Genomic DNA, 25,834 nt, shown 5'->3' with positions numbered 1-25,834 from the left:
TTGTCTGTTTCATTTAAAGTTGACTTGAATCTTGTTGAGGTAAAACTTTATAACAACCATGATGTCTTTTGTTCAGATTTTAATTTTTGAGAAGGATTAACTGTGTTAATACAAACTCATCCCTGCATGTCTATGGCAGAGGTCAACAACTTCTACATTTCCTAAGATACTTTTTTTTTTAAATAAGCCCAAAAAAAAGATTTATTTTTTGTTCAGCATCTCGTTTTTCTTTTTTTACTTTCTAGACAAAAAATTTTATTTTTATGATATTGTTGCATAAAATATTGTGAAAAATCCTCGTAAATAACATTAAAATCCTGAACATAATTAGTGAGTTAAGAAGTGCAGATTAAACATAACACCACCTTGTAATCTAATAAACTGTTGTAATTTAAAGAGTTATCAAGAACAAACAGTATTACTTTAATCAACTCTTAAGTAGAAAGACTGGTCCTCATTGGTACAGTAACAGATATTCTAATCAGCACATCTTACCTCAGTACAGTTACGTAATCTCCATCATCATCCATAGTGGTGTTAAGGAACCATAGAGTCTCCCTAGTTACCAGAACTTGACCGGTCACATTTCTCATTTCTTGTCCGCTCTTTGTGCTGAACCAGGTAATGTTGAACGGGGTGGTGGTAAAGTTAAAGACATCTGGAGACAACAGGGTGCTGTTCAGCATGGCCACGTCCCCGGGAACAGAGAACACTCTTTCAAACTGGAGCTCATAGTTTGTGCATTTCTCTGCAACACAAAATCATTAAACGATTACAGTGATATCTCCAGTTGCCCAGTGCTCAGCTCTTAATCCTTTGCATTATCACAGTACATTCAATGCAGTTTACTTATCCAATCAGCAAGAACCTCATACTCTTATAAAATTATAAACCTTTATAAAGAGATATAAATGTTTTTGGGACTATTGCTCATATATATATATATATATATATATATATATATATATATATATATATATATATATATATATATATATATATATTTTTTTTTTTTTTTTTTTTTTTTTTTTTTTTGCTGGATTACAATAAGTTGCTCATCACTCAGTTCATGACTATAATTTTAAATCCTCAGTAAAAAAAAAAAAACATGTTATTTTTAGTAGTGTTGCACAGATACGATACCAGTATCGGACGGGGCCTCGATACTGCACTAAAATGGTGATATCCAAGTAGTATGCAGTTTTTCATACATACACACACACATCAATGTCAAACAGATGGTATGGGTATTGGCCATAACTGCACAGCCAGGTATCGGGTATAACAGTATCAGGGCCAATAAATGAAATTGGTGCAACACTAATTTTTAGTCTGCAAGAGAGCATATTCAACCTTTATTTCATCTTCATTTGAACGAAAAAACGCAGTTGCTTTATGGGGTGTTCTCCCAAAGGAGGACATTTGCTAGGCTGCAAGTTCCCCTTGTCCTTATCCGAAAGTTTTCTGCTTGAGGCGTTTGAAAAGTGGTAGGCGCTTTACAAACACAGCCTGCCGCAGGCGAGGGGAGGAGTAAAGAGAAAGAGGCAAATTCCCTTGTGATGTACCACTAAAGAGGAAGGGACCACTAAAGATGAATAATATTACTAATAGTGCAATCATTGTTATCATCAGGTGTGGATTCTAAGCATATGCTCCAGTCAGAGTCAGAGATGGGACGTAATGAAGTACAAATACTTCGTTACTGTATTCAAGTAGATTTTTCTGATATTTTTACTTTACTTTACTATTTATTTTTATGGCGACTTTTTACTTCTACTCCTTACATTTTTACACAAATATCTGTATTTTCTACTCCTTACATTTTAAAAATTGGCTCGTTACTTTAGTTTTGAATCATTTCAATGGAGTTACCGTTATTATTTTTCACGTCATCAATACCAAATTCAATCTAATTGGATGGGAATCTACGTTGCATTTGACGCACCACTACAAGATGAATCGACAGATTCGGCGGTATTCATTGGCGGCAAATCATTGCATCATGGCGGTGACGTTAGCATAGTAGTATGGACGACGAGATGATTGAAAATGAACACAACGGAGATCTAGTCCTTTTGGCAGACATCCATTTAAAATGTAGGCAACGGCATGAAAAAAGTGGTTTCTACTTTTACTTTTATACTTTAAGTAAATTTACAAGCCTGTACTTTGTTACTTTTACTTGAGTAAAGAAGTTTAATAAGTACTTCCACTTTTACCAGAGTATTTTTTAACACAAGTATCTGTACTTTTACTCAAGTACGGAAAGTGAGTACTTTTGCCATCTCTGGTCAGAGTCCCAACTCAAAGCTCACAGTATCAGGTATTAGATAGTAAAATATTACGTAGGTGATAGGGAGATTATCCAACCTGAAAAATCTACCATGAAAATATAATCCTCTAAATATCAGGGGAAACATGCAAAACACTGGTAAGCAAATATTAAAAGGGTTAAAGTGCTGTGACGCTAATAATTAAAGCTCTGAATATTATTAAGAAAGGCATAAATCATTTTGCACATGCCACAATGAAAGTTACAGGGATTCTCTTTAAATCAAATACAGATTTATACATTAAATGTTTCTGAGTGGCATGTTGCTTTTCTGTCCACAAGAGGGCAGTGCAATTCCAGCACAAGCTTAGTTGACTAATCAAAAAATGCAAATGGTATATTTGTAAGCTTATATCTAACATTGTTAGACTGTATGATCTGGTTGAACTGTAAAGTGCCTTGAGATGACATGTGTTGTGAATTTGGCGCTATATAAATAAACTGAATTGAAACTGAATTGAATTAGAGACCAGCACCTTGGTTGTGTATGTTTAAAATATTTATATAAAGGTAAAATAAAACAAACCTTTCATGATAAACTCAGCCTGTGCCAGTCCTGCCCCGATCTCTAAAATCCAGAGGAATAACAGAAGGCCCATTGCTGAAAATAGAAGGAAAAATATAAATAATTAGATCAAATGAACTGAAGCAACAATCTAAGGACCATATGTCAGCTATTGTCATGTTATATAAACATAAAGTGCAATTCTTTTCTAACAGATCTCGCTTTCTCTCTCTGCTCTTTCCTTCCATGTGTTCCCACTTTCCTTATCTCCTTTCCCTTCTATTCCTCAACCACAGATGATTAGTATCCTCCTGGTACTGGAAATGTAGTTGCAGAAATCTCTGATAAAATGCTGAGTAATGCTTTCAAACCAGAAACAAGTCATGATACGGGATAACTATAAGAATTTGATGACGCATGTAAACCCAAATGGAAAAAAGAAACCTCAATCTGTGGGTGTATAAATGTTAATCATTTGCTAGTCTGAGCCACTGTAAACATAAATTGCCAGTTTTTCTTGTGAAGTTTTAAAAAAATATATTAGATGTTACTTATGTTTTTAAGCTCAAATCTCTTTCTCTGTTGTTTAAAAACCTGAGAGCTTTTTAAACTCTGATGCTGAAGTCAGACTGTGAAGATCAAAAACAACGGTCCTCCTTGGTTGGTTTAATTTTTAATTTTTTTCTTCTATTAGCTAAAAAATACAGATTTTTTAATATTAGCACAAGCATATGTAAGATAAGTAAATAATGTTAGCAGTTTTTCAAATCTTACTTGTTATGCAAAATACTTATAATCTTATAAAAATATTTGCTAATCTAATGTGTGTGAATTTAAACTGTAATTCGGGTTTGAGAGCTTCATGGCACTGAAGGAGGTCTAAAACCTGAAGAAAACTCTTTCTTCATGTTTTATGCAGGTTATAGAGCTCTTCAAAGCACTGAAAGAGGATTAGTGATAATCGACTTGCGTCTCTGCTTTTCATATTAGATCTCAATGCTTCATTTTCTCCAATTAATCAAAATATTCTCTCAGAAATTGCTGGTGAAGATTCTCAATCATCCAGGTCTCAATTATTCCAAAAGAAGGAAATAAAAAACAATCCACTGGACTTTGTTTCCAAGTTTGAAGATGTTTCGCTGTATGGCGCGAAGAAAGGCCTCTATATTAAGAATGAAAAACCAGCCTTAAACAGAGGGGGTGGACTCAGGTTCAGCTTTCAGAAACCTGCAATGCAGCAATTTAGTCAACCCCTTCCCACTATCATTGCAGCCCCACCCCCTGTACAGGAGAGCGGAGGACCTTGCCTATTCAGCCAGGCCAACGATTCCCCTTAACAACCCCCCTTTCACACACTTAGACGGGTATGGGGCATTACAGGCTAACAAAGGAAGCCAAACAACCCCCATTCCAAAGGAGTGGACCCCTTCGTCCGTTTCTATTTGCATATTTTCTAAACAAAAACAAGGTTTTGAATAAAGCCTCAAACTCAATGCTATTCCTGACATTTTTAATTGAAAAAACTTCTTGGATAGGAAGCGAAACATCTTCAAACTTGGAAACAAAGTCCTGTGGATTGTTTTTAATTGTCTTTTTAGGAATCTCTTAGAAATTAAACTTGCAAAATGAATTCAGGAAACAGGAATAGAGCCGTTTCATTGTATTTGTAGGGGTGTGGATCTGCAGACCTCAACTGAGGATTTTGTCAGACAGTGGAAGGAAAACCCTGAGAATCTTCTCAACCCAGCCATCCTACTTTCCCTGTTGAAAGCAAAGACTGGTTGCTCAGAGTCTGACTTGTGTATCACCCAGGCTAACATCACTGAAGAGGTCAATAACTTCCATCTGCCAAGGTAATGAGATCTTCCCCATGTGTGTCCAGTCTCTAGTTGTTTTGGGTCTGGGATTGCTGACATGCCTCTTTAACTTCACATGCTGACTGGGGAATATACCTTAGGACTGGCAAACTGGGGTGGTAGTTCATGTTCACAAGAAGGGTGACGACAGAGTGTGTTTCAACTAGGGGATTACACTCCTCAGCTTCCCTGGGAAGGCTTGTGCCAGGATACCTTTACTAGGGGCCACCTGGTCTTTGTACAAGCAAAGCAAGAGTCTTGTCTGTGTCGCTGGCTTGAAGTCAGAGCTGTTCCCTCTGCATTTTTGACTCAAGAAAAGCTGCCCCTCTGTCCCCTCATGTTGAGAACGGACATGGGCAGGATTTCTAGGCACAGCTAAAGACTGGAGGGGTCTGATTCTGGGATCAGTGGATTTCATCATTGCTTTTCACATATGGGAGGGTAATGCTGCTTCTCTCTAGCCTAGACTTACAACATGCATTGGGCCTGTTCACATCCGGGGCCGAAGCTGGCATGAAAATCACCTCTTCCAAGTCCGAGACCATACTTCTGGACCAGAAAAGGGAGCTTGGCCTCATCAGACTGTAGGGGAGTTCCTAGAGGGGGATTAAGTGTACCCCTCACAAGGAACATTAATACTTTTGAAGAAATACTTTTGTGTTTGTGGTTGTCTGCAGTTTCATGATAATTGATGGTTAAAAGTTTATTTAGGTTTGCAGTTAAAATCATGACTGAGCCTCCAGTTTGTATGTGGATTTTCATAATTCGTTTAAAGCAAATTTCTTATCTCACCTTGTGGGATGCACTCAAAGCATACATGCGTGGACAAATTATCTCTTACACCGCTCGTATGAGGAGTGATTCAAAAAGGGAATGTAACGAGCTTATCCGCCAAATAGGAATTTGTGACAAGCAATATGCCCAGAATAAGTGTCCAAACCCATACAAGAAAAGGGTGGAGTTGAAAACTAGATTTGACCTGCTCACCACCCACCATGTTGAACGGCTGCTCTTGAGAAATAAAACCATGTTCTATACCTATGGAGACAAGTCGGACAAATTATTAGCCAACCTAGTTAAGGGCTTTAGGGCAAAGCAGGCTATCTCTAAAATACAGTCAGATTCCGGTCAAATCATATCTGATCCGTTTGAAATCAATTCTTCCTTCAAAGAATTTTACACCAAATTGTACTCTTCTGAGGCGCATGTGGATTCCAGTCTAATTTTTGGTTTTCTTAACGGTCTTGATATTCCTACAGTTTCAGCAGAATCTAGAAAGAGATTGGAGGAGCCCATATCGCAGGCAGAAATAACAGCGGCCATTAAATCAATGCAGTCAAACAAGTGTCCTGGCCCAGATGACTTCCCAACTGAAATTTTTTAAAAATTCTCCACATTACTCTCACAGGTACTTTGTTCTGTCTTCTTAGAGTTGTGTAAATTGTGTCAGTTACCTTAGTCTTTTACTGAGGCCTGTATCACACTCATTGCAAAGAAAGACAAAGATCCGACTAACTGCGCATCATATAGACCCATCTCACTTTTAAACACGGACGCTAAGATCCTAGCAAAGGTCCTCGCTCATAGGCTAGACAGTATTCTTCCTACTATTATTTCTACCGATCAGACTGGCTTCATCGAAAGTAGGCAGGGATATTTTAACATTAGGTGGCTTTTTGACATTCTTTACTCTGCTCATGAAGATAGGCCTGAATGTGTGATTACAATCGACGCAGAAAAAGCATTTGATCGTGTCGAATGGCCTTACTTATTTGCTGTGCTGGACAGATTTGGTTTTGGCCCTGCCTTTAGCTTATGGATTAAGTTGCTTTACTCCCAGCCTACTGCAATGATTCGTTCTAATTCCCAAATATCAAGTCCTTTTAAACTGTATCCTGGTACCCGCCAGGGTTGCCCCCTGAGTCCCATGCTTTTCAATTTGGCTATAGAACCCCTTGCTATAGCACTTCGCAGTTGCAACGATATATCTGGTATCTGGAGGGGAGGTGTGGAGCACAGGGTCTCCCTCTACGCGGATGATCTTCTGCTGTACATATCTAATCCAACTGACTCGCTCCCTTCTGCCCTGGCGCTGCTCAGTCATTTTGGTAGTCTCTCAGGCTATAAGCTGAACATCAGTAAGAGTGAGCTCTTCCCTGTTAATGAGGCAGCACGAGCCTTAGATCTCACTAATCTCACTTTTAAATTGGAATATAACAAATTCACTTCTCGGAGTCACAGTTACCAAAAAGTATAAGGATTTATTCAAAGAAAATTTTGCTGTTTTACTAAATTAAATTAAACGGTTACTATTACAGTGGTCACCCTTGTCAATGTCTTTGGTTGGACGTGAAAATTCTATTAAAATGGTCATACTACCCAAACTCTTATACCTTTTCCAAACCTTACCAATTTTTATTCCTGGCTCATTTTTTCAGCAGTTGGATTCTGCCATATCCTCATATATATGGCAGGGCAAGCCCCCTCGTCTGTTTCTATTACTGGGCGTCCAACTTGAGATGTCTTGTACATTGGTCCTTTTACTGTGACCATTCTGATTGTCTTGACTGGGTTGCGTTAGAGCTCTGCCCACACAATGACTTCTCTCCTCTGGCTGTTGTTGGCTCTGCTTTGCCTTTACGTTCTGTTGCATCATCTAACAATCCAGTGGTTAGACACTCATTGAGGATTTGGGCTCAGTTCAGGAGACATTTTGTCCTTGGCAGTTTCTCAGTCTGGAGTCCTATTGCCACAAATCACTTTTTAAGCCGTCTATTTTAGATTTAGGCTTCCAGCGATGGCACCAAAATGGAATCATTTGTTTTAGAGACCTACTGATAGGTAATACCATGGCCTCATTTGCACAGTTGAAAGATAAATATCCCCTTTTAAATTCTGATTTCTTTCACTATCTTCAGATACGACACCCAAATTCTGCCCAAATTCTCAACTACCATAGAGACAGAAACCATTGATGAAATTTTGTCGCTAAATCCATCAAAGAAAGGTCTAATTTCTAAATTGTACAACATTCTGCTGGAAATGCTAAATGCTAAATCCAAGATGGCTTGGGAAGAAGACATAGGTCTCCCCATATCTGATGACACCTGGTCTTCTGCTCTTGGGCTGGTCAACTCATCTTTATTTTGTGCTCGGCACCGGTTGATCCAGTTTAAGGTGGTACATCGGGCCCATATTTCTAAGGCTAAGCTGTCATCTATGTACCCTACAGACAGCCCGCTGTGCATCAGATGTAATCTTACGGAGGCCTCTCTTTACCATATGTTCTTCTCATGTCCTCAATTAAGCAACTGCTGGAAGGCAGTCTTCAATACATTATCTTGCACATTTAACACCAAATTGGAACAAAATCCAGTTGCAACCCTATTTGGGGTCCTTGAGGGTGGAGCTGTTTCAAGTGCTACTAGAAAATATTCTATAGCCGTTGCTTTACTTTTGGCACGTCATGCAATTTTACTCAGATGGAAAGATGCATCCCCACCATCTCATTCCCAGTGGCTGCAAGATATTATGTCTTGTCTCAAACTCGAAAATATCAGGTACTCACTTAAACAGTCTCTTGATACATTTGAAAATTTGTGGGGCTATTTCTTGAAAGCATTTCCAGCTCTTTAATTGCTCAGACAAGCTAAACTGCACTGATTCCACCTTAGGCGGGTCCTGAATGTTGTGGAGTGATTACAGTATATAGTTTTGGCAGTGACGGGTTGGGTGATAGGGAAGGGATTATTTTGTTTGTTTTATTGTATTATATCTTTGTGCTTCACTACTTGAATTGTTTTATTGTAGTTGTCATGCTACTTTCTCTATTTGTGAAGTTTATATTTCTTTTACTTTAACAAACTTTTGTATGAGCAACTTGTTCAACTGGCTTCTATAAGCCTACCTTGCAACATCTTATAACTTTGCTCTGTTTTTTGTTTATATAAAACTCAATAAAAATATCTTGAGTAAAAAAAAAAAGCAGATTTCCACCTGTTTTGTGCTTCTGGTATGTAGCAGCAACAGATTTTTCCCTTATGAGAGTGAGGCCTGTGCTTATATCTGGTCTGTGAGTGTCGTAATATCTTAAATATTTTTTTAGATGAATCACACCCTGTCTGAGGCATCTTTCTTTAGCCGATCTTACTCATAGAACTAGCTTCACTGTGTCCAGCTTATTATTGTTTGCCAAAAGGTAAGGGATAGATTGTATCTACAGATAACATTACTAGGAAGTAGGAAAAAAAAAACATTTGGACATTTCTTAGCATAGAGCTGCGTAATCACGGGTTGAATGGCCAATCTGCACATTGCATATGAACCCATATATTTACAGGTTCAGCATATGTAGATAAACATACATTGGGCTGAGTGTGCTGGTCTTAGTTCACATCGCTGCACTGAAAGTATTGAGAGTACCATTTACTTAGTTTTACCACATAGAAGTTATTTCTTTCACTCAATAAAACCTACCGTAAGTTGATTTTACTTACTAAGACGAGTTGATTTAACAAACAAACTCAAGTAAATTTTACTACCAAACATATCTTATCAACAAAATATTAACTTTTGTTTTTTCAAGTAAATTTTACACAGAGAAGCATACAACCATGCACACACAAGGAAAATCTAGAGAAGCCAATTAACTTAAAAGTAATGTTTTTGGACTATGGGAGGAAGTCAGAGTACCCAGGGACAACCCATGTATGCACGGGGAGAGCATGCAAACTCCATACAAACTGCACCACTTTGCAGCCCTCAAGTAAACAGTGTATATTATTTCTGACCTAATCATGGTCAGGCAAGGAAAAAAGCACCGAGTTTACTATCCAATGTTTTGTCAACAATAACGATGAGGAAATTATTTCTCTGAGGCAACTTTTTTTCATGACGATAACGAACAATGACGAGCTAAACATGGATCTTAGATAACAAAAACATGATGACTCATGGGTCTGAGTTTTCATCCACGAGATGAAAAATAAATAAATAAAAAGCAACAGGCAACCAATTTTCAAACTGGGGATGAGACTATCAGGTGGAGACAAAAGCTATAGTACTTGATGAAGCAAGATGTAGAAGGAATCATAAAGGAAGAGATGGAGGATGACCCCAGCAAACTTTTGGCAAAAGCCGGTTTTTATGCCACATTCACTTCAGCGTTCCCAGCATGCCTTGTCGCTTTGACATCACAACATAGATGATAAAAAACAAGCTAAATCCCCCCTTGGGTCTCATTTGCAGGCGCTGCTCATATAAAGAAGACTTTCCTACCTCAGCTGGAGTGTTATGTGTTGTGAAAAAATCAGTAAGAACCATGATATCCTGCATGTTCACTAGCAGAGCTGCATGACTATCACATCATGATGCCTCATCAAAGAAGAGGCTTGTTTTTATGCTTGGAATCTGTGTGAACAGATCTTTTGCAGAGTTTGAGGTATGAGTTACTCCAGATTTTAGCCACCAACTTTGTTCCTGAGTAATGAGGAAAGATCTAATAGGATCATCAAATGCAACCGACTATATATCTTTTCCTCATTGGACAAAAAAAGGAGAGATAGTTGTGAACTTTTCAGTGTCCTTGAAATAGAGTCTATCTTCAAAAAACAGCCTAGCAGTCATGTCTTTAGGGTGGTGAGAAAAGCTGGAGTATCCAGAAGGAACCCAGAGAAAACATGCAAATTCCTCATAGAAAGACACCAGACCAGGGTTAACACCCAGCAGGTTATTGCTGCAAGGCATCAGCAGTTTACTGTTTTTGTTTTACAAGTTGCAGCATGGGGTCCATTTCTCTTTTAAGCAGGAAAAGAAAACATTCAAATGGTCAGAGTTAGTACTGTAAATAATAGCATTTCACAAGGTTAAAGAAAACCTGGTATGTTCTGTTCCGGGATTACCTGGGATGGCCCTGTAAATACTCATCCCACGTTGTAGCATCGTTAGATGAAACACAAGCTGAGGCAGAACAGGCGTGGGAAGAGCTCAACCAGTTCAGCAGGTCAGGGTCATCAATATATTTTTAGACGGGTTAATGGGAGGGAGCATGGAGATAAATTACTCACAATGAAGAGAAGATTGTTTGGTTTATAACTTTTTCCTTTTTGCTAAAGAGAAGTAAACAGTGTCAGTAAAGTTGGTTAAGTAAAGCATTGCATTAAAACATAATAGTATTTTTAAACTGAATCTCAGATTTTCACTTTAATCCCCCAAATCAAAGCAGAAGTTTAATATTGCCATTGTGCAGCTAGTGGGAAGATTAAGACTAAGAAAGATAAGATATTATTAATCTGTGTGCTTTTCATCCTTGTTAAGGAGATCCAGCCGGGGCTGCCTGGAACTCTGGAAAATTCATTAGTATTTTTATTGACACAATAACTTCCAGCAGTCTAATTATGATCCGGGTAAACTTCCCTACTCATTATAAATCACACTTATTTATCCTCCAGAGCAGCAATGCATGTGGAGAAAATTAAACAACATCGTTGCTGCTAGGCAATGAGAACTCACTAACTGAACAAATTTGTGCAATGTTTGATTTCATGGAGACGAACCCATGAAAAGGTGTTCATTTCTGTTTGCCTTCAGTCAAGTGTTAGAGGATGAGCTGTTCTGCAGATCTGCTTAGCCAAGCGAACTTTGTCCATCTGTTTGTGAGACAGCAGTTTCAACACAGGCTGAAAAGTGTACAAAGGTCCAAGGTCCTGATAACACGTGACGTCAAAGAGTTTACAGTCAACTCTTTTATTTTAACAAGTTTACAAATGAAATTAATGAATGAGTTTGGTGCTAATTATCCTGTAACAGATATTTGGTTAAGTTGGTACAACACAGCTCTGAATATTTCTAAAAAGTCAAGAGCCAAATGGTAGCAGACATAAGTTAGCAGAGACAGATTTCGATCTAAGTCGCTCTTTAAAAATGAATGTTACGGGATGTGCAGGTGGCGCAGTGGTTAGTGTACACGACCCATGTACAGAGGCCTTAGTCCTTGACGTTGCTGACCTGTGTTCAAATTCGACATGTGGTCCTTTGCTGCATGTCTCTTTTTTCTGTCTCATTTCCCCCTTTCCCATCAGCCTACTGTCCTAAGAGCAAGCCACTCGTGCTAAAAAACTCCAAAAAAAGTGAATATTACTAGAGGCATTGCTTTTTGGGTGCTTTTATCTGTGTTACATGGCCCAGGGTCTTTCTGCATTGAGTTTGCATGTTCTTCCTTTGCATACGTAGGTTCTCTTAGTGTACGCTGGATTCCTCCCACAGTCTGAAGACATGACTGTTAGGTTAACTGGCTTCTCTAGATTCTCCTTAGGTGTGAGTGTGTGTGTGAATAGTTGTTTGTCTCTGTGTTGCCCTGTTACAGACTGGCGACCTGTCCAGGGTGTACCCCGCCTCTCATCCATAGCCTGCTGGAGATAGGCACCAGCACCCCTCACGACCCCAGCTGGGATAAAGCGCAATAGAAATGGAGGGATGGATGGAGGTCCCCCTTACTTTGCCGTCTGAACCTAAAGGATTCATTTTTAATTTCTATAAGTGAGCCTCTGTTTAAATGTTTTAAACAGATTACATTTTACGTGTGGTTGCTAACCTTGTAATTGTTCTTATTCGGAATAAATCATAATTAGCTATAGTCCTGTAATGCAAAGCTGATGGTGAACTGTACAAACCTGAAGCATAAGTTAGTCAACTTTTCTTGAAATAAATATGGGCAGGTAAGACAATTCACCAATAGAATAATATTATGTTTGAAATAAGAAAAAAAACCATAACACTTTTTTTCTTATTTCAAGAGCATAATGTCTATAAATAATAATTCCATTAGTATATTATCCTATTTGCTTGCTCAGATTTAGGGGTAAATAATACACTCGTTTTAGGAAAGTTCTACTTCTTTTAGTTTTAAAACAACAGCACTTTCATAACATAGTTTATAGAAAGTATAATTGACGGACATTTACGCTGTTGTTGCATTGGCATTGCATGGTTAATAAAGATGAAGCTGATTGTTATTTACATTTTATAAGTATCTCAAAGTGGATCTTCCTGTGTGAAACATGTACTGAGCCCAGGACTTGGAAAACATAAGTTTTTTTTGGAGTGCCTATCTGAGAGAACGTTAAAGTGGTATAAAAAGGACAAATCTTATCAGTTTAAGTAAAAGCTTTTCCAATCATTTTTAAATTGCTTTGCCTCTAACTCTTACTGGAAATGCTTTACTTTTTCCATTCTACAGTTTCACACAGGAATGTGAGTAACGTCCTGCCTCTTTCCTCTGTTTCACATGCAAATAATCAACAGTGTCTCTGAACATAACTACTGTTTCCAAGGAAAACCTGATGGTGCATTTTCTAATTAATAACATCTGAATTTAGATGAAGGTTTAAAAGTTCACAGTGTTTGCAAAAGCATTTAGAATTAAGGTTCTGATGGAATTGTAATTTTCCAGATTTGTAAAAGTTCACTTTTGCATAAGTTAAAGTTAGCATCGGAAATAGCACAACCCTGACACTGTTTTTGGGTGAGGCTTAAATATGCCAATTTAGTGACAAGCCATTAAATAACTGGAATGATGGAGAAAAGCTAAACTAAGCAGAAATCTATTATTCTTTAAGGAAAGAGGATGTGATTTCAAATGACAATAGGGAATTGAAACCTCAATCCTTAGTTCATTCACCGATACAAGTTCAGACTGGGACTGTTGGATGACACACACCCTTAATGAGGGCAGAACTCGTACTACAGATCTATTCATAAACGGTCTCTTTGTAATCCCTAACCATTGATCTCATTAACTGAAAATATCAGACATGCTTGTAGATTCCTTTAAATGTAGGTGAGTTTTCTGCTACTCCACCTGCTTTGCAGATTCCCAAAAAGAAAGGATGCATTGTTTTAGAAAGAATAAAAGGCAGATTTATTTATCTGCTTTGTTCTACTTTTATATTTTTTATGTGTAGCAACTAGTTAAGGCCAAATAAAAAAAATTTAAATGGAAAACCTTTTTTATACATAGAATTCAACCATTCCTTGTTTAGTGCAAATTCAAGTGTAGGTTTTATTACGCCTCAATGCTATAAGGTGTAAATCTCAACCTGGGACTATTTTAGTATATCTCCCCTCTACTCTATTTTCTTCCCTATTTTAAGCCGATTCCTAGTCAATAGCGCCAAAAAGGCTTGAATATAAAAAAAAAAACAAAAACAAAAGAATAGGCCCATCTTTGAATCGGAGGATTGAAAAACCCTGGTAAAATTTCATTTACATTTAGTTACATTTCAATAACAGATGAAGATCTGTAACTTTTGGTGAACAAATCAGATCAGGAAGGGTTTTCTCTCTACCATTGGTTTTCAGCATGAATATCCTAATGCTCGTTCAGACCGCACATGCAAGAGGCAGCAGAAGCAGCTAGTTTACATGCAAAGTCAATGGTTGATGAAGCAAAAGGTCCTGCAGCGCATCTGAGCAATTTAAGAAGCGCCTTACAAGCTTCTGAGCATCTGACGTATGGGATGCGCGGGACACGTTAATAAAGCAGCAGCTTCTGGAGTTTGACAAATGTAACTTTTGTTACTGGACGCACCACATCAACCAATCAGAGAGGCTGATCTCGGAGCTGGCAAGGAGACGGACACAGCACTGCTGATGCAGATAACTATGATCACTCCTCAGAAATAGTTTATTAATGCCTAAAGTAACTTAAAAAGTAGAAACCTTCGGGTAAAATATGTTAAACTGTATTGTTCTGGTGCCTGCAGTTTGGATTACATACAAGAAAAATGCCTTCCATCCGCCGCGAACATTAGCGGAAAACCGCAGAGGAGGTTGACTGGACTAGAGGCAGGGACAGAGCACCGCCAGTGTATCGGGGTCTGAGCGGCTCCGACGACGAAATACAGTAGCAGCCATTCAAAATGGCCTTTCCCAGTCAAACGCCAGCTGAATTGCAGCCCACTCCCCTGCAATTCCAAGCAAAATCCCCTCTATGAACCCAACATATTTTCTACTCCGACTCCATCCTATCATTGAATTACAGGGTCTGACCAGGAGATGACGGTTCTCTTTTTAATGTCCACAAATCATGACAGAAAAAACATTTCTGTACAAAGATTGATGGTTAAAAAGGAATTTTGGGGGAACAGCAAAGGACCAGCCAAGGGCCCATCAAGGAAAGTGGAGAAATTATGAATAGCTACTACTGTAATACTTGAAGGCAGGATCATAATCTTGATGAACTGACTACACAGATGAAGTTTTCAGGTGGACTTTCGCACATTAAAACATATTAAAACTACTTCTTACCCACTTATAACAGCAAATACAGGAAAGCTGTTCTCTGCCATTGAACACATGAGAGGCAGAAGCGGCCAATGCATCTAGACACACTTTACTGGACGTGCTTCAGGAGCAGCAAAGCTGCTCTTGACACACGTCTGACCTTGATGTGTACAAGCATCAACGCAACTGAAGTGTCTGAACGTAGCATTAGACTGACGACCCATCCAGGTCATAACCTCAGTTTCTCCAAATGCCTACAGTGTCACTTTCGCTATGATACGTATATGTAAGATTTCCAAGGGGTTAAAGGTACACTATGCAACCGGTGTTGATTTTCCAGTGAGGCTCCCCCCAGAGGGCGAAAGTAAAAGTGCACTGTCGTAAATATGCTCAGCTGTTCTCCTGGTTTCTCCGTCAAGCCAGGCGCGGTTGTTTTGAGCTTAGCAGACAGGCGAACGCAACGAATGACTAATGCTGCGTTCACACCGCAGCTGGCGCGACAGAAGCAGCGAGTTTACATGCAAAGTCAATGGTTGACGCGCGTCAAGGCGCAGCAAAAGGTCCCGCGGCGCGTTTTGAGCAGCAGGCGCAGCGCGTCTGAGACGCTGAAGCAGTGCGCGTTTAATCATCTGACGCAGGGAGAGAGACACAGCGCTGATGATCAGAGGCTATGATCTCTCCTCTTAAACAGTTTATTGACGCCTAAATTAACTTAAAATGCAGAAATCTGCCGGCAGAATATGCAGTTTGGATTATTTAGATGAAAAACACCTACCAGTTGCCGCGGTGAACCGCGAGGAGGCGACCCGGCCAGAGGCTGCTGATTAAGGGATTCCTTCTGTCGGCGCACCGCTGGTATGTGGGGGTCTGAGCGGCTCCGACAGAAAAAATATTGAAGGCAGGATAATAATCTGAATGAACTGACTGCACTGATTACGTTTTCAGGTGTATTTTCTCATTTAAACACATATTAAAACTACTTTATTCCAAATGATCACAGCAAGGCAGAGAAAGGATAGTGAAGCTCCGCCCAACGCGCGTCAGACACACTTTTGCACCGTGCAGCCAGAGCAGCAAAGCTCCTTCAGCCGCGCGTCAGAACTAACTGGTACAAGCAGCAAAAATGAAGCAGCAGACGCGATTTTGCTGCTTTTGCTGCGTGAACGTAGCATAACTGCACAAAGATCGCCACTGTGCTAGCAACGAGAATGCTTTTAACTGGGGGCGTGTAGCAGTTCTCGCCGTAAAGCAAGACTGACTCTCACGAGACTTCTGAGCCTGTGGGTGCGGGTCGGTGCTCCTGCAATTGCAAGTGCAGTATTTCCCCCACAGACCACCAGGGCGGCTGAGAATACCTTTGTTCAACCTGAAATGACTCATTTAATCATCCAAAACGTTATGGAACACATTAATTAACTGAAAAATGTTGCATAGTGTCCCTTTAAGTTTATAAGTCTTTGACACTTTTCACCCTCATCCAATCAAGGATCAAGTATCCATCCAGATCATTCAGTAGGTAAAGCCAGGAGGCACACAGGTTAGGTCTCCATGCCATTGCATAGCAAATACAGTATTTTAGAGATTACCCAGCCATTTATGCACTCATTCAGGGCTGAATGGAGTTTTTAGCTTGGCCAAATTACCAACAATAACCACAAGAAAAAGTAATACAAATAAAAATTTTTGGTTTTGTTTTTTAGATTTTAATTTTATATGCCCTCTTCTTACTGCTGCAGGACCACAATATAAACACTTTTGCAGTTGTTGAATAGGATGCCCTGCTCTGGTTTCTATGTTTGGGATGCCAACAAACACACACTATGGTCTTGAAATATATGCAGGGAGGACCATGTGTTGACTCCCTATGACTTCCATTGATTATCAGTCAGTTTCAAGTCTTTCTATGCCCTAACCATGAAAATTACGCTATTATGTAACCATGACCTGTGTATACCACACCTTAACCTTAAGTCTTACAGCAAAATAGCTTGTGACGACCGGCCAAAATGGGTTAAAAGTACTCCAAAGGTTAAAAACTAGTTTTCAGTCTTACACTAAAACAGGAGCACCCATTCAAATGTATACACACAAAAAACAATCTAGATTGAAAAGACAGCCACATTTAATCACAGGAGAGTTTGACAGGTTTGAAAGAAATACTTTTTTTGTCTCTTCCTCTGTATTTGAGCGAGGTGCCGTGTATGTTAATATACAGGTGCTGGTCATAAAATTAGAATATCATGAAAAAGTAGATTGATTTCAGTAATTCCATTTAAAAAGTGAAACTTGTATATTATATTCATACATTACATACAAACTCATATATTTCAGATGTTTATTTTGTTTAATTTTGATGATTACAAATGACAACAAATGAAAATCTCAAATTCATCATATCAGAAAATTAGAATATTACTGAAGACCAATAAAAACAAAGGATTTATAGAAATGTTGGCCAACTGAAAAGTATGAACATGAAAAGTATGAGCATGTACAGCACTCAGTATTTAGTTGGGCCTCCTTTGGCCTGTATTACTGCAGCAATGCGGCGTGGCATGGAGTCGATCAGTCTGTGGCACTGCTCAGGTGTTATGATAGCCCAGGTTGCTCTAATAGTGGCTTTTAGCTCTTCTGAATTGTTGGGTCTGGTGTATTGCATCTTCTTCTTCACAATACCCCATAGATTTTCTATGGGGTTAAGGTCAGGAGAGTTTGCTGGCCAATTAAGAACAGGGATACCATGGTCCTTCAACCAGGTACTGGTAGCTTTGGCACTGTGTGCAGGTGCCAAGTCCTGTTGGAAAATGAAATCTGCATCTCCAAAAAGTTGGTCAGCTACAGGAAGCATGAAGTGCTCTAAAACTTCCTGGTATGTGGCTGCGTTGACCCTGGACCTCAGAAAACACAATGGACCAACACCAGCAGATGACATGGCACCCCAAACCATCACTGACTGTGGAAACTTTACACTGGACTTCAAGCAACGTGGATGAAGTGCCTCTCTTCTTTTCCTCCAGACTCTGGGACCTTGATTTCCAAAGGAAATGCAAAATTTACTTTCATCAGAGAACATGACTTTGGACCACTCACCAGCAGTCCAGTCCTGTTTCTCTTTAGACGCTTCTGACGCTGTCTGTGGTTCAAGAGTGGCTTGACACAAGGAATGCGACAGCAGAAACCCATGTCTTTCATACGTCTGTGTGTGGTGGTTCTTGAAGCACTCACTCCAGCTGCAGTCCACTCTTTGTGAATCTCCCCCACATTTTTGAAGGGGTTTTGTTTCACAATCCTCTCCAGGGTGCGGTTATCTCTCTTGCTTGTACACTTTTTTCGACCACATCTTTTCCTTCCCTTCGCCTCTCTATTAATGTGCTTGGACACTGAGCTCTGTGAACAGCCAGCCTCTTTAGCGATGACCTTTTGTGTCTTGCCCTCCTTGTGCAAGGTGTCGATGGTCATCTTTTGGACAACTGTCAAGTCAGCAGTCTTCCCCATGATTGTGTAGCCTATAGAACTAGACTGAAAGACCATTTAAAGGCTTTTGCAGGTGGTTTGAGTTAATTAGCTGATTAGAGTGTGGCACCAGGGGCCATCAATTTTGAACCTTTTCACAATATTCTAATTTTCTGATATGATGAATTTGAGATTTTCATTTGTTGTCATTTGTAATCATCAAAATTAAACAAAATAAACATCTGAAATATATGAGTTTGTATGTAATGTATGAATATAATATACAAGTTTCCCTTTTTAAATGGAATTACTGAAATCAATCTACTTTTTCATGATATTCTAATTTTATGACCAGCACCTGTATGTTATATTTAGGAGGTTTGCCTCCTTAAGAAGATCTTTGATTTGTCTCTTACTTGCAGGGAGACAGTCTAAAAATAAGCATAATTGTTTCTGATTTTGTCCCGCTTTCCTCTGCCTTGCATGAAGTCAGCTGTGGTTTACTGGGGACCTTCTCTGCATCTAAGGAGCTGTCTCACATTTGGGTTTCCTTCCTGTGTCTAAATTCTTTAGCTGCTAAAGTTCAGAATCACACTTTGTCTTTGTTAGAGAACATGGTCCACACTGCATCTTTTTTTTTTTTTTTTTTAGCAGAGTCTTAGTAAAGATCTTTAAAGCAAAGATGTAGAGTTGGGGCAGTAGATGCTGAGCTACTGTACTAATCACCTTGGGGACATGATATGGTAACAAGGTACATTTTCAATGTAAAGGATTTTAGCAAAAAAATGACCTCAGTTCAATGTTTAGTCCTAAGTGAAACCCAGCAGTGGTCTGCTAAATAACCAGCAGTGTTGATTTCTGCATAAGGCTCTGAACCATCTGCCAACCAAAGGCACTGCTTTCCGTTAATGTTTGCAATTAAGCACAGAACTACTGCAGAAATAAACAACAAAGAGCAAACAGGCTCAATACATCCCACATCTCACAAAGAATCCAAAACAAATCTAAGGCAAACACAGGTTTGTTTTAGTGTTGCGTAATGGCTTGCTATAAACGCTTTAAAGAGGCATATAATCTCTACAAGAGCAGGTTATTCTTACAAGAGCAAGTTTCTCCATCGGTGACAGGTGAAAGGAAGGTAGTTTTTTTTGTGGTTGAACTTAGAAACAACACTCAGCCCTTAACATTGAAGAAATATCAGGTTAAATGAACACAAACAGAACTACACAGGTGATATTTGGCAGGTCAGCTACTATAAGTTAAAAACATTTAAATCAAATCTGTACAAGAAGATTATAATAAATATGCAAAGTGCATTGACTCACCTAAGAACAAGCAACACGCAAGGCAGGGAGAAACACAGGAAGGATAAGAAAGTTTACACGGGACGCCACAGCAAAAAGAGGAAACCTAACCTCTGACCCATGCGTGCCGAGTGGAGTCTCCACCGTGCAGCTCAGCCAATTACTCATCAGCCGGGTCCCACCTCCATGGATGAAACAACACAGAGAGGGAAGAGTGTGTTTGGATTGTAGCTGGACACACTGTTCACCTTCCTCTGCATTTCAGCACATTGATAAAATCACAGTAAAGCCCATGCTTTACTGAATCACCGTCCATAAGCTTTACTAAAAATAGCTTATGTGAAAAATTTCAGCAAAAAATAACATTATACTGAACATATTTGTTCAGTTACCTGCAGTTACTGCAGTTACAGATAATAACCTTCTTATAAACTCTACAGTTATAAAAAAAAATTAACAGCAGACTTTTCATAATCTTTATTTCGTATTGGCTTAATACAGTTTTAAAAGCAAAGGTCGTCACATAGGGCCTTGGGAACAAATTGCAAACCCCTATATACACTGTTTACCAAAACAGATGGTAATCTTAATTTCACTCATCCAGTCCTTCTAAAGAGAATGCATGTGCAGTCACTGGCTGGCAGAACCGCAGAAAACAGAAGAAAAGTCTTGAGTGGAAAAGTTTAATCTCTGTAAAATCTTTGCAGAAAACATGGATCCGATTTGAGAAAGCAAAGAAAACAGACATTTACTCACCACCAAAACATAGTTTTGTCATTAGGAAGATGACACAACCTGAGGTTGAGTCAGAAACACACCACAGTTTATGCTATGGCAACAGAAAGTAGCTGTAGCATTCAGTTACCCAACCCTCAAGGTAACAACAGGGAGGTCAGCTCACAGCCTCTCCAGATGTCATTCTCTAACTAGTATAATATGAATTAATATTCCGTTTATTCATGACAAATGGTATTGTAATTCTCATTCTGTGTGTAACGGTATTTTCGAAAAAGTCAACATAAAGTGCAGTCATTAAATGTATCAGCTTCCGAGTATCACATCTGTTCTAAGGATCTAATTATAACACTAACTAGCAAGAAAGCACAAACCCTGACAACAACAGCTTAGTTTCTTAATTGGTTTTTATCATGGAAACAATAGTTAATTTGCATGATTTGAAAAAAAAAAAAAAAAAAAAAAGGTTTCTCCAGGACAATATTCATAGCAGACATAGAGCCGTAGACATCCAAAGGTCTCACATGAGAGGCAGGAAGGAGCCCCCCATTAAAATGTCTAAAAGCATTGGTTTGCAACTGCATGTTCTTCTCTTTTAAAGTTAAAACAGACAAAAGACATATCTTTAGTCACATTTACTGAACAACTGCCTTTTCTATTTCCAGGCTACAAAGAGGCAATCAATTAAGACTTAAGGGGTACACATGTTGTACTTCATATGGGGCCCACCTAGATATCGTTGTGTCGTTTCGCCATTGCCAGGTGCTATATCACAGATGTCACCAGTCTAGTCTCAGTTCATCATGTCCAACAGTCATAACCTGATTCATATAGTTTATGAGTCAGTAAATCATGGTCATTTCCAATACAGCACTAGTTGATGGTTCACCAGAGGTGGGAGCAAATCATTACTACTAATTACAAGTACAGTAAGTCTCATATCAAATCTCCAGTTAAGACTACACTGGAAAAAATCTAAATCTAGATAAGTATTTTTTTTCTTTAAAATAAGTGCATTTGTTCATTTGAGAAGGTAAAAGGGAGAGTTTGCCAATGGAACAAGACGATTTACATTAAAAAAAGGAAACACAATTACGCTGTCTTATTTCAAGTGCATTTTATCTGAATATCTTATTTTAAGAGTAAAAATACTAATTGGCAAACTATCTAATTTACCTACTCAAATTAAGGGTAAATACACTTAATTTAAGACATTTTTAGTTATTTCTAGATCGTTTTTCCAGTGTGTATCAAGCATCAGTCAAGTTCATGTCCGAAGCTTTAAATTGAAAGTAAGTCACCATGAGCTGTCTCCGAAAAATTAAGGACATAAGGTAACAATGTGATTAGTATTTTATTACTTCTTTTGTGTTTAAGTATTTAAATGAGATATGGGATGGAAAGTACTTAGACAAACTGAAACTCTTTACCTAAAAAAATAGTAACATAATCATTATGAGCATATCGACTGAACAAGGAATTTTAATGACCTTTCACCCATGTCCAAAGCCTTCCCACTATTTAAAAAAATTTAATTGGTGAAAGGGTTTCCCAGCTCCACTGTAAGATGCTACAGGAGATACTTCATGCCTACAGCCGTCAGTATGTAGAACAAATGTAGGGTATAGAGGATAATTTTATTTCCGGCTGGATCATCTCAATAAGTGGTCCTCTTAATTGTCAATCATTCTGGTGATATGTTTACGTAAGGCCGTCCTACGTGCTCGTCTTGTTAGCTATCTTTTTTTGCGCATGTGCATTTTCAGGCGTATATCTGTGGTGAGCTGCAGTTTCAAACAGTTATTGGAGCCTTTCTCACCACGGTTCTTTAAAAATGGAAGAGGGTAGTAAAAGCAAAAGTGTCGAAAAAGGGTATGAGAAGAAAAGAAAGACATCAAAAGAGGCAGACATATCCCAGAATGCTTTGCGCGGAGAGCTCTCTGTGCAAAGCATTATGGGACTTGCTGTCACAGCGGCCTGCTGTCGTAGGCTGTTGCTACCCGACAGTGGTGCCTAATAACAAAGATGGCGCAGGCGGAGAAATGGGCTCTTGCATGCTCTCGCACACGTTTAATAATTAAAAATTTTCAAAAAATGAAGTTAAAAAATTCTTGAAAATCCTCCACTATACACCCCTGTAATACTGTAGCAAACCAGTTGGTATGACAACATTTAATGTCCTTTTTGAATTAAAAAGATAATTTAGATTTGAGTTAAACTGAGTAGAATTATATCACATTCAACAAAAAAAGAATGTGTTTTTTCTGTCTTCAAATTCAGGTCATTACTGTCTTATGTTATGTTATAGCAAAAACTATTTTTGCTGAAAAAAACAATCTAAAGAAATGATAAACTCTATTATCGTTGCATATATGAACCATCCACCCATCTTCTACCAAAAAAGCCTTTCAAGGCTGCACTTTAAAAAATGAAATTGTATTCACTCGTGTATACAAAATGACAACTAAATCTGTCTAAGTCTTAAGTCTAAGTCTTCTCTTTCAGGGTCATGGGAGGCTGGCTTCATTTTCCAGCATTCTAAGGGCAAACGGAGGGTAGACCCTGGAAAGGATGCTAGACCTTTGCAGAACAATACATACTGTAGACATAATACAAAGTAAAATATGCTGTTTCAAGAATGTTTCACAATATTTCCGAGCCTCTTTGATTTTTTTCCACGATTACCCATTGTTTAACTCCATCTATTTTTTTATTAACTCTGTCAAATTTTTTTCCCCCTTTTTTAAGAAAGACACTGCGGTGTCATTATGGTGGCACCACCATGATTCACTATTCAGCAACTTGTTGTGACGCAGAAGCTCTGTTTTCTCCAACCTCCACTGCCTGCACTTCTCCAGCCAGCCTGACTGAACACACCTGCCCTCGATCATCTCTGTTTTTAAGCAGTCTGTACCAGACATGGGCAATGTGGAGTCAACAAGTCATCTCCATGTCATGTATTTGTTCTACCCAGCCACTGAAGCAGGTGAGTCCAATCTTCACCGTGAATTAACCTGTGCAGATTGGACTCACCTGGTTAATTGGCTGGGTAGATTAAATACATGACATGAAGATGACTTGTTGACTCCACATTGCCCATGTCTGGTCTGTACCCTCCCTTTCATCGTCTTTGTTTTTCCCCCAAGCTTTCTCATATCTAGTAATTTATGGACCGTTTTTGTACTTTGAATCCACCTCAGCCCGGTGTTTTTGGTTACCTCTACACTCCTGATTGATTCTCCATGTACCAACCTTTGGACTGAACAGGCGTTTTGTTTTGTTTCGTTTTTTTTCTGTTGAAACTGTCTGAGTTGAGTTGTCATTTGAGTCCTGCTGGCTCAGTTTCCTCTCATACTTTTGTGTACACCAGTATGTGTAATATTAGTCACCTTTTCAGGTGACTACCACCTGAATCTCATCAAGAGAATAACACATATTTCCAAAGCAAAACAAAAGGGGGCATTTTTAAGGATGTAAATGATAATTCAAACGGTTCCTTTTTTACATTCCTTTTTCAGTTCAATAAAATAATCCTTATGCTTTTATAGCTCGGGTGCTCCACTATGTATCCACAATATAGAAAGTTATAAATAAAAAGAGCCCTTCAACAACAAAGTGTGTCTAAACTTTGACTGGTAGAGCACAACATCAAAACAAACAAGGTGGGGAAAATGTTGAAATATGAAGACAGAATAATATGCAGAAAAATAAACTTTAGAGAGTGAAAAACTCTGATTTAAGACTGAACAGCTACATCTTTAGCTTGTCAAAAAACACTGAACATAATAACCAAATTAAAAGAAGTAGTGTGAGATAGATAGATAGATAGATAGATAGATAGATAGATAGATAGATAGATAGATAGATAGATAGATAGATAGATAGATAGATAGATAGATAGATAGATAGATAGATAGATAGATAGATAGATAGATAGATAGATAGATAGATAGATAGATAGATAGATAGATAGATAGATAACAACTGCTAGGAGTATCAACAGATTTTCCATCTGACTTGAGGATTTCTGCAGATCCTCCAAAGTCACCTGGCATCTCTAGGCTGTTCTCTTTGTTCGGCCTGTCCATTTGGGTGGACTCTAATGTCATAGTAGATTTGCATTTGTACCTTTCTTTTTCATATCATGGATAGGAGAAGATTTTCAAAGTTTGGTATAATTCCATATGCAAATCCTACTTTACCTTGTCTTCATGATTCTGTTTGCTCTAACACACCCCCGAGATTCACAAAACAGATTTATTGCAAGTTTAAAATAAAAGCTGTTGTCTTTTTACACTTATTAGGTGATTTATTTCATTTAGAGGTATCAAAATGAATGGGGTAAATGCCAATACACTTCACATTCGTAGGTTTTTTTTTATTAGTGCTTTAAAACCTTATCTTTCCCCCTTAGGTTTAAAATTTGTTATATCTTGCTTTGCATTAGTTTGTTCTGGTAAAACACAAATATTTGTGGTTATGATTTGGAACTCATTAATTGGTAAAAGAAGTTTACAAATGTCTATACGCTTAATTTTAGAGATTAAAGGTACATTTCTCAAACCACATGGCCTGGTGCTGGAGTTGGAGACCTTTCTTACTGAGCTTCTTTTGAAAATATTTTAATCCTTCTCCTTAGGTAATTATCCGCACTTTTGAGTTGAACTTTGTTTGGCTTGAAGAAAATAAAAGTAAAATATAGTGGGGCTGGTTTGGTGTTTTCTGACCAAAGGGAAATCTCACCATAGATTTACATCTAACAGTAGTCAGCACTGAGCAGCAAACAGATGCTAACCTTATAAGGACATCCCACATGGTACTGCTGGTGCTTATATCCAGTCAAAATCTTCCACAGTTCATGCTTGTTTTTATTCTGTGTTGGTTAAAGCTAAGAACTCACCAGTCTGGTATTATGTTAGTTCCTCTGTAAAGGTACTCGCCTCCTTAGGTTCCATAAAAAGCCACTAAAAACATCTTTTGGTGGGAAAAAAAAATAAATAAGTTTACCCGTGCTCTTCCCAGTTCTTACTTCCTCTTCTGTTGAGACTGAAGCATATGTTGCAATATCCATTTCAGGAATCTTTTGAAAGCCAGCAGATGTACTAACATGTTGAGTAAGAGCTGGGAGGGGAGCAGCCTGCTTTTTTATGCTGTTCATGCTTTACAACATACTCAGCTCTTAGGCAGCAGATATCTGACTTTTTTTTCCAAACACCACAGTTGCAGTCATGTGACTGTACTGAAATGAACAATCGGATCTGTTTTCCACCTTGTTCTGTCAGACAAACTGTTCCAGTTGTTCTGAACCCAGTTTGCACTGACTCTGTCCTCTGACTTAAATTCCTCTGGTTTGTGTTAAAGCGGAGTG

At 38.6% G+C, this 25,834-nt stretch overlaps 1 protein-coding gene across 5 annotated transcripts in view; it reads right to left on the bottom strand.

Moving 5' to 3' along the window:
- The window catches only part of LOC119795928 (interleukin-1 receptor-like 2), a 47,002-nt gene extending 21,392 nt beyond the window's left edge, over positions 1-25,610 (bottom strand). The window contains exons 1-4 of one of the 5 annotated variants that reach the window (XM_038304178.1): positions 25,367-25,607; positions 19,843-19,913; positions 2,859-2,933; positions 496-748 (exon numbers count right to left, since the gene is read on the bottom strand). In XM_038304178.1, coding sequence (XP_038160106.1) covers positions 496-748; positions 2,859-2,931 — 326 coding nt within the window. In that variant the 5' untranslated portion in view covers positions 2,932-2,933; positions 19,843-19,913; positions 25,367-25,607. Of the gene's footprint in view, positions 1-495; positions 749-2,858; positions 2,934-19,752; positions 19,914-25,261; positions 25,286-25,366 lie in introns of those variants that run through there. The other 4 variants (XM_038304175.1, XM_038304176.1, XM_038304180.1 and 1 more) reach the window with 4 other exon arrangements.
- Between the last annotated feature and the right edge of the window lie 224 nt (positions 25,611-25,834).

Source organism: Cyprinodon tularosa, unplaced genomic scaffold, assembly GCF_016077235.1.
Source record: "Cyprinodon tularosa strain WSP-4 unplaced genomic scaffold, ASM1607723v1 ctg527, whole genome shotgun sequence".
NCBI classification, from domain to species: domain Eukaryota; kingdom Metazoa; phylum Chordata; class Actinopteri; order Cyprinodontiformes; family Cyprinodontidae; genus Cyprinodon; species Cyprinodon tularosa.
This window is presented reverse-complemented; position numbering and strand designations above follow the sequence as displayed.